A 9,771-nucleotide genomic window follows, 5' to 3' on the forward strand; every position below is an offset into this window, starting at 1 on the left:
CGGGCGCCGCGGCCGCGGCTGCTTCCACCGCCGCCGCCCGCCCCCCCAAGTACAACTCTTGATCAACAACCTCCTTGGGACCAGCAATTAGTGTAATGGCTATGTTGCTGGACTCCCATGTAGTCAACGGTGGTTTGAGTCCTGGACCCGGTGGCTTAAACTCACGCCAGGCACATGTGCATGTGTGCCCAAGATCCCAAGTGGAGAATGGAGGAGAAGGGATTGTGGCAAGGAGAAGGGATTGCGGTGTGGCCATCCCCCCTTGGAGGGGGGTGATTTCTCACTTTCTTCTGTCTCTCTGGCAAGCGCACGCACCCTATAGCAAAAACCTCTCCCAAAAACACAACCTCCTTGGCTCAGTTTCCTTTCCTCTATTCGCTGGTGACATGTTTGATAATAACTTAGGCTGTCTACCATCTCTCTGACATAGACTATCACCAGAAAATCGGGAGAGTACCAAAATGTACCAAATACTGGAATGACATGCCCCTCTCCTAGCTTCAGGGGAAGGCAGGGAAAATGAACTAATGGGATTTGAAAAGGGACAGTAGAAACACAGCTACGCGGGGGAGGGGGAAGAGCATGACAACAGTGGCAGAATCTCCAATAGCTAGAATTACACTATAGGGTCCTCAACTCTAGCTGTACATAAGAATTTTTTTCCCCCTGTAGGGCACTTTTGCTTGTCAAAAACAGACAAATAGAGAGGGAAAGTGAGAAATCACCCCCCGCAGGATGGCCAGGCTACAGTCCCTTCTCCTCCATTCTCGGATTTGGGGCATATATCCACACACACCTGACGTTTCTCAAGCCACCAGGTCTTGGACTACTCAGTGGGCCATGCAACATCCAGCACCTTAACCACCACACCACCTTCTAGCCCTGCACGTTACATTTTTAACCTGGGGAGGTTCGAAAAAACAAAAAGCTGATGATTTCTGCTTCTGGTCACGAAGCAGAAGTCACTTCTAAAATGCCAGACATTGGACAACCAGCAGTGCAGGAAAGTGATCCCTGAGGGCAGAGAATCAAAGGAGGTGAGCCCAGTGATCCCCCAGCTTACCTCCTGGAGAGCACCTTTATGCTACCGCACGGGAGAGGAGAACCTACCAGAAACCAGCATTCTCCCTGAGCTGACGAGACCAAGTTCAGAGTAGAGGGATGCCAAGTGAGAGAGTTCAGGGGCACAGTATCCGTGAGAGAGAGGGGAGCAACAACGAGAGCTCCAGACATTTGCAGGACGTGCTTCAAGGTATCAGCTGAGTACCGATGAGTGCATGCTCATGAAACTACCTGACCAGGGAGCAGGAAAGAGCCCTTGAAAAGGGTTAGTCAGAACAGCACTTGGGGCTCACGCAGGGCCAACAACAACTGACATTCCCACTTTTTTTTTTTTTTTGGAGAGGTTTTTGCTATAGGGCGCATGCGCTCGCCAGACAGACAGAAAGCGAGAAATCACCCCCTGGGGGGATGGCCACGCCTCAATCCCTTCTCCTCCATTCTCCTCTTAGGATCTTGGGCACGCACGCACACATGCCCGGCATGAGTTTAAGCCACCGGGTCCAGAACTCGAACTGTGGTCAACTACATGGGAGTCCAGCAACATAGCCATTACACCAACTGCTGGTCCCAGAAAGACCTAATATGTGGGTACCCTGGAAAGCTACCGCCTCGATAGTAAAACCCAAACTGAAAGCTGTTCTGGATCCGCCCAGCAAAGCTTAAGTAAAGGGTCATTTTTTTTCTTAGTAACTCAATGTGCCAGAACAAGCTCAAAAAGTAGTACAGATAGTTCTCAGTATAAAATCTAAAATGCCTGCTATTGGCACCAGCAGGTGGCATGGTGGTTAAGGTGCTAGACACTCCCACATGGTCAACTATGGTTTGAGTCCCAGACCTGGTGGCTTGCTTTCTCACTTTCCTTCTCTCTGTGTGTGTGTATGTGTCTTTCTCTGGTCAAATTAAAATAAATGAATGGATAAATTAAATAGTTCTTTTTTAAAAAAAGAGAGTTATTTAAAAAAATTTAAAAATGTCTGCTAGTCAATCAAAAAGTATTAGGCAGGACTTCCCGTCTAGCATGTACAAAGCTTAGAAATTACCACTCCATCCTAAAAACAAGTTCAAGGCAGGCCAGCAGGTGACATGGAGGTTAAGGCAGCTGGATCCCACATGGCTGACTACAGTTCAAGTTCCTAACCCTGCAACTTAATCACGCTGGGCATGTGTGTGTGCATACCTAAAATCCTGAGAGGTGAATGGAGAAGGGATTGTAGCATGGCCATCCACTGCAGGTGATTTCGCACTTACTCTCTCTATCTCTGTCTTTCTCTGTCTCCCAACACACACGCCCTTATAGCACACTGAAAAACAATAACAACAAATAAAAGGCTAAATAAACTGAAAAATAAACAGCTCTTTTAGATATCCCTGAGAAATTAGATCACTGGATAGGCTGTTGCCTCAATACTGGCCAGCTGGATAGGCAAATACAGAGATTTATAACTTTAATATAAACTATGGCGCCAGCAGGTGGCGTGGTGGTTAAGGGCACTGGACTCCTATATGGCCAACCGCAGTTTGAGTCCCAGACCTGACAGCTTCCTTTCTCATTTTTCCTCTCTCTTTCTGTCTCTCTTCTGGTTAAATTAAAATAAATAAACAAAGTTAAATAAAATAGTTTAAGAAATAAAAATATAAACCATAATCAAATGAATTGCTCCATGTGAACAACTCTTGAGTTAAAACTCCAGGTGTGGGGAGTGGGCAGCCCCATAGCCTAATGGTTTAGGGAACTGGATCCCACGTAGCTAACCATGCAGTTCTAGTCTTGACTTGAAAAACATGCTAGACAGATGTGTGTGCATGCTCAAAAATCTCAGCAAGCTGGAGAATTGGAGAAGGGATTGTGGCATGGCCATGCCCCTTTAGAGGGTGCTTTCTCCTCCCTCTCTGGCAGGTGCACGTGCCCTCTGGCAAATTAAAAAAGAAAGAAACCTCAAGGGAGACCCAGTCATGGGGGCACCTTACCCTTCTGTGAGTTTTATTTCCAGGAGCTCCACCAGGTCCTTGCAGAAAAAAATTTACCCATTATGGCACAGAGTTCAGGGAAATGCTAAAAAGCAAAGAACAGCCAGAAGAGACAGAGCAAACATTAGAAACAGACTCAGGTGTGGCGAGAATGGTAGAATTATCAGGAAAGGAAATTTTTTTTAAATTATGATTAATATGCTAAGGACTTTTAAAAAGTGAAAAATAATAATAGGAGACGAAAAGACAAGCCACATTCTAGCAGAAAATATTTGCAAAGACATGCGGTAAAGGGCTGTTATCCAAAATATTCAAAGAACTTTTAAAACCCAACAGCAAGGCCCTGCTGTTACAGCGCAGCAGTATGCAAGTGCCCTGCAGGCGGAAGCCACGTACTGACCGTGAGTTTGGATCCCATTCGGCCTGAAGACACATACGGCATTCGGGATCCTGAGGCGCTGGAAAGTTGGGGGGATCACGAGGTGATGGGACCCTGTCAAAGGTGCTTCTCTTGCTCACGCTCTAACATATACACAAATGTGCTATCAAAGCAAAAAAACAAAAACAAATTCAACAATAAGAAAACAACCCAATCAAAAACAGACCGAATACCTTGACAGACACCTCTCAGAGAAGATATACTGGGTTAGAAATGTACCAGAGCAAAGCTCAAAAATATTCAGAAGAGTATGAGTGAGCATATGAAAAGATGTTCTGCAGTGGATGTCATCAGGGGACTACAATTAAAACAGCAATGAGACAACACTACGTACCCCTTAGAATGGCCAGATTCCAGAACTCCGACAATACCAGCTGTGAGGAGGGATGTGGGGCAACAGGATCCAAAATGGTATGGTCACTTCGGAAGACAGTGTGGCAGCTTCTTACAAAAACAAACATAATCTTACCATACTATCCAGCAATCACACTCCTGGTATTTATGCAAAGGAGTTGAAAACTTAGATTCAGGGACCAGCAGTTAGCTATGTCGCTGGACTCCCACGTAGTTGACCGCAGTTCGAGTCCCGGACCCGGTGGCTTAAACTCACGCCGGGCTCGTGTGTGTGCGTGCCCAAGATCCCAAGAGGAGAAGAAGAGAAGGGATTGCGGCGGGGCCATCCCCCCTGGGGGTGATTTCTTGCTTTCTGTCTCTCTGTCTCTGTCTTTCTGGCCAGCACACGTGCCCTATAGCAAAAACCTCTCCAAAAAAAGAAAACTTAGATCCACATGAAGCCCTGCAATTGGCATTTATAGAACCTTTATTTATGTTGCTAAAATTTGGAAGCAACCAATATGTCCTTCAGCACGTAAATGGGCAAACTGTGATACATCCAGACAATGGAATGTTATTCATCACTAAAAGTGAATGAGCTATTGGGTCAGCAGGTGGCATGGAGGTTAAGGTTCTGGATCCCACATGGCCAACCACACAGTTCAAGTCCTAGATCCAGAAAATCATGCCAGGTGCATGTGCATGCATGTCCAAAATCCTGAGAGGAGAATGGAGAAGAGACTGCAGTGTGGCCATCCCCTCTGGGGGGTGATTTCTCTGTCTCTCTCTCCCAGCCCTCCCCACCCCGGGAGCACATGCACCCTACAGCAAAACTAACTAATTAACTAAATAAATAAGCAGATGAGTTATTACGCCATGAAAAGACATGAAAGAAATTTAAATGCCAACTACTAAGTGAAATAAACCACTTTGAAAAGACTCCCTGCAATATAACATTCTGAAAAAGATGAATGAGTGAGTGCCCTTAGTTAAGGGGGCGGAACGACCAGGCAGAGCATAGTGGGTGTTTAGGGCAGTGAAACTAATCCAGTCGATACCCAGTGGCTGATTTGTGTTGCTGTATGTCCAAACCCATAGACTGTACGACACCGAGGACGAGCTCTGGTACCGACTGTGGACTTTGGCTCTAACGTGGTGTCAACGTCGGCTCATCGACTGTGACGAGAAGACCACCCTGGTGCGGGGTGCTGATGGAGGGGAAGGCTGTGCATCTGTGGGGCCAGGGGTTACGTGAGAACTGTAATTCCCACTCCATTTTACCATGAACTTAAAGTACTATGAAAAAAGTCATTTATTTATTTTTTTTTTGGGGGGGGAGAGGTTTTCGTTATAGGGCGTGTGTGCTCGCCAGACAGACAGAGAGAGACATAGAGACAGAAAGTGAGAAATCACCCCCCAGGGGAGATGGTCACGCCGCAATCCCTTCTCCTCCATTCTCCTCTCGGGATCTTGGGCATGCACGCACACGCGCCCGGCGTGAGTTTTAAGCCACCGGGTCCGGGACGCAAACCGCGGTCGACTACGTGGGAGTCCAGTGACATAGCCATTACGCTAACTGCTGGTTCCCAGTCGTTTATTTTTTAAAAAAGGATTAGGTATGTAAAATCCAACCCAGGAGGAAGAGAATCAGACCCTAGAAATAGCATCAGTGGTGTGGTGGGAAATCAGGTGTTACAACAGTGTTCTAAACACAACCTGAATATTCGCAGGTAGCGGACAGCATGAGCGTGGCGAAGACAGAGATGCAAGACGCACCCGCACACTCACAGTGACGCATCGCAGAGTGACACTTTGGTCAGCCAAAGACTGCATATATGACGGTGGTCTCACGAGACCCTGGCGGGCTGTACTGTACAGCACGCGTGTGGTGCGCTATACCATCGGGGTCTGTGTAAGTACACCCATGATGTTCACACTACAGTGAAATCGCCTGAGAACACATTTCTCAGAGCATATCCCTGTCGAGCAACCCATGACTGCATGTACCCAGACGCGTGCTGAGAGAGCAAAACTACAGTCACTGGGGCCGGCAGGTGGCGAGGTGGTTAAGGCGCTGGACTCCCACGTAACTGACAATGGTTTGAGTCACCTGGCCACTTGTTTTCTCACTTTCCCTCTCTTTCTGTCTCTCTGCCTAAATTAAAATAATAACAAAAGACTAATAATAATAATAAAGTTAAATAGGGGACCAGCAGTTAGCGTAATGGCTGTGTCGCTGGGCTCCCATGTAGTCGACCACGGTTCGCATCCCGGACCCGGTGGCTTAAAACTCACTCCGGGCGCGTGTGCGTGCATGCCCAAGATCCCTAGAGGAGAACGGAGGAGAAGGGATTGCGGCGTGGCCACCCCTCCTTCGGGGTGATTTCTCACTTTCCCTCTTACTGTCTCTGTCTCTGTCTCTCTCTCCCAATGACTGCATGTGTCCTAAGGCAACACCTCTAAAACGAAAAAAAAAAAAAAAAAAAAAACTATAATCACTGATACGAAATATACACAAATTAGCAGAGATGATTAGGAACATTGAAGATGGGGCTGCCAGGTGGTGTGGTGGCTAAGGGAGCTGGACTCCTACATGGTCGACTATGGTTCGGGTCCCGGACCTGGCGGCTTGGTTTCTCACTCCCCCCCTTCTCTCTCTCTCTCTCTGATCAAAGGAAAATAAATAAATAATAAATAAAGTTCAGTAAAGAAAAGGAACATTGATGACATATTAATAAAAGCTATACAAAAAGAAGGAAAGAAAAATAAACAGAAAGAGACTTGGCATTAGTGCTCTGTAAGACCACATCAAGTGGCCTGTGTGTAACTGGACTTCCAGAAGGAAGGAGAGAGGTGGGGACAAAGAAAACACCTGAAGAAATAATGGTCTTTTTTTCCTCCAGATTTGTTGAAAATTACACACTCATAAGTCCAAGAAACTCAACAAGTTCCCTAGCCAAGAGATCTACACCAATCAATCAATTTATTTTAAAATAGTGATCAAAGAAAATCCTAAATACAGCCAGAAAAAAAGGACACCTTACATGCAGAATAACAATTTTTTTTTTAAAGGTCTTTTTCCCATAGGCACAAAGGAAAAGTGAGAAATCACCCCACAGGGGAGATGGCCATGCCATAATCCCCTCTCTTCCATTTTCCTCTTGATATTTTGGGCACGTACCCACACACACCAGTCTGGGACTTGAACCATGGTCAGCCATATGGGAGTCCAGTGCCTTAACCACCACATCGAATGCTGGCCCCAAGGAACTTTGTTTTTTAAAGGTTTTTGCTATAGGGCACGTGTGTTCACTGGAGAGAAAGAGAGAGCAAGAAAGTGAGAAATCATCCCCCGGGTGGTATGGCCATGCCACAATCCTTGTTCTCCATTCTTCTCTGAAGATTTCGGGCACACATGCACATACACCCTGGGTGATTTTCAAGCCAGCGGGTCCAGGACTCAAAGTGTGGTCGACCATGTTGGAGCCCAGCGCCTTAACCACCACACCACCTACTGGCCCCAGAACAAACATTTTAAATGACATCATGTTTCTTGTTGGACGTGATGCAGGCTAAAAGATAGTAGAATAATGTCTGAAATATTTTGAGAGAAATAAAAATCAGTTGACCTAGAGTAATATTACAGAGAGGAGAGAGTGAGGAGGCTGTCTGGCTCCCGCTCCCGCAGCCACCGCAGTACACTGAGCTGCACAGGGACAGTGCCGGGGCAGGTGCAAGCCGGACAGGCAGGGGCAACTCTACCTCGTGGAGGAGATAACTACACAGGGGCAAAGGGGATCCTAAGAAGCAGAGAGGCTAACTGTCACCCCACGCATTCCTTGTGCAAACTTGCCGGGAGGAGCACAAGCAGAAGCACCCAGATGCTTCTAAGAACCCAGAGTTTTCTAAGAAGTGCTCAGAGAGGGGCTGACAGGTGGAGTAGTGGTTAGTGGATCTGGATTCGCACATGGTCGACTGCGGTTTGAGTCCCGGACTCGCTTTCCCTTTCTCTCTCTCTCTAGTCAAATTAAAAATAATAGTAACAAATGGAATTCAATAAATAAATATTAAAAAAAAAAAAAAGGAAAAAACCCCACAACCTTGGGACCAGTAGGTGATGTAATAGCTATGTTGCTGGACTTCCATGTAGTTGACTGCGGTTTGAGTACTGGGCCCGGTAGCTTAAACTCACAGCAGGCGCGTGTGCGTGCGTGCCCAAGATCCCAAGAGGAGAATGGAGGAGAAGGGATTGCGGCGTGGTCATCCCCCCGGGGGGGGAGTTTTCTCTCTTTCTGTCTCTCTGTCTCTCTCTGTCTCTCTGGCAAGCGCACGTGCCCTATAGCAAAAACCTCTCAAAAATAAAAAATAAGGAAGTGCCCAGAGAGGTGGAAGACCATGTCTGCTAAAGAGAAAGGAAAGTTTTAAGAAATGACAAAGGCAGACAAGACCCATTAAAAATGAGAAGTAGGGACCAGCAGTTGACATAATGGCTATGTCGCTAGACTCCCATGTAGTCGACTGCAGTTCGAATCCCAGATCCAGCGGCTTAAACTCACACCGGGCCCATGTGCGTGCGTGCCCAAGATCCTGAGAGGAGAATGGAGGAGAAAGGATTGCAGCGTGGCCATCCCCCCTGGGGGGATGATTTCTCACTTTCTGTCTCTCTGGGGCACTCACACGCCCTATAGCAAAAAAAAAAAAAAAGAAAAAAGAAAAGAAAGAAAAAAAAAAGAAAGTGAAAATCTACATATCCCTCCTAAAGGGGAAACAAAAGAGAAGTTCAAGGATCCCAATGCACCCAAGAGGCCTCCTTCGGCCTTTTTCTTGTTCTGTTCTGAATATCGCCCCAAAATCAAAGAACATCCTGGCCTCTCCATTGGTGACATCGCAAAAAAGCTGGGAGAACTGTGGACTAGCACCGCTGCAGATGGTACACAGCCTCGGAAAAAGGCTGCCAAGCTGGAGGAAAAACACGGAAAGGCTATTGCTGCATACCGAGCTGAAGGAAAGCCTGATGCAGCGAAAAAGGCAGTTGTCAAGGCTGAAAAGAGCAAGAAAAAGGAGGAGGAGGAAGACGAGGAAGATGAAGAAGATGAGGAAGAAGAGGAAGATGAAGAAAATGATGATGAACAAGTTGGTTCTAGTGCAGTTTTTTTCCTTGTCTATAAAGCATTTAACTGCCCTGTACACAAGTAACTCCTTTTAAGATTTGTTTTTAAACTGTACAGTGTCTTTTTTTTTATAGCTCACACACTACCGAATGTGTCTTTAGCTAGCCCTGTCCTGGTGGTATTTTCAATAGCCACTAACCTTGCCTGGTAAAGTATGGGGGTTGTCAATTGGCATGGAAATTTAAAGCAGGTTCTTGTTGGTGCTCAGCACAGATTAGTTACATATGCAGACGGTAGTGTTTTGATCTTCAGTTGTCTCTGATGCAGCTTATATGAAATAATTGTTGTTCTGTTAACTAAATACCATTCTGTAGCTGCACACACAAAAAACGTTGCAGCTATTTTGTTGACATTCTGAATGCTTCTAAGTAAATACAATTTTTTTATTAAAAAAAATTGACAACTTTTTTTTAAGAGAGAGTTTTGCTATAGGGCTCATGCGCTCACCAGAGAGAGACAGAGACAGAGACAGAGACAGAAGGCAAGAAATCACCCCTGGGAGGGAGGGGGTGGCCACACTGCAATCCCTTCTCCTGCATTCTCCTCTCAGGATCTTGGGCACGCACACACACGCGCCCGGCGTGAGTTTTAAGCCACCTGGTCCGGGACATGAACTGTGGTCAACTACGTGGGAGTCCAGTGACACAGCCATTACGCTAACTGCTGGTCCCCTGGCATGAGTTTTAAACTGTCAGGTCTGGGACTGGAACCGTGGTTGACTACACAGGAGTCTAGCAACTTAACCATTATGCCATCTGCTGGTCCTGACAACATTTTTTTAATGTATGTATTTATTTC

At 46.4% G+C, this 9,771-nt stretch overlaps 1 protein-coding gene across 1 annotated transcript; it reads left to right on the top strand.

Annotated features, from left to right (window-relative positions):
* The first annotated feature begins 3,312 nt into the window (after positions 1 to 3,312).
* Positions 3,313 to 9,046, top strand: LOC102499957 (high mobility group protein B1-like). Its single transcript, XM_027776119.1, has 4 exons — positions 3,313 to 3,317; positions 4,901 to 5,007; positions 5,533 to 5,714; positions 8,576 to 9,046. The coding sequence occupies exons 1-4, from the start codon at positions 3,313 to 3,315 to the stop codon at positions 8,996 to 8,998; spliced, it is 717 nt and encodes a 238-aa protein (XP_027631920.1). The 3' UTR covers positions 8,999 to 9,046.
* Positions 9,047 to 9,771: the final 725 nt, after the last annotated feature.

This window comes from Tupaia chinensis, unplaced genomic scaffold (genome assembly GCF_000334495.1).
Source record: "Tupaia chinensis unplaced genomic scaffold, TupChi_1.0 Scaffold000628_1, whole genome shotgun sequence".
NCBI classification, from domain to species: domain Eukaryota; kingdom Metazoa; phylum Chordata; class Mammalia; order Scandentia; family Tupaiidae; genus Tupaia; species Tupaia belangeri.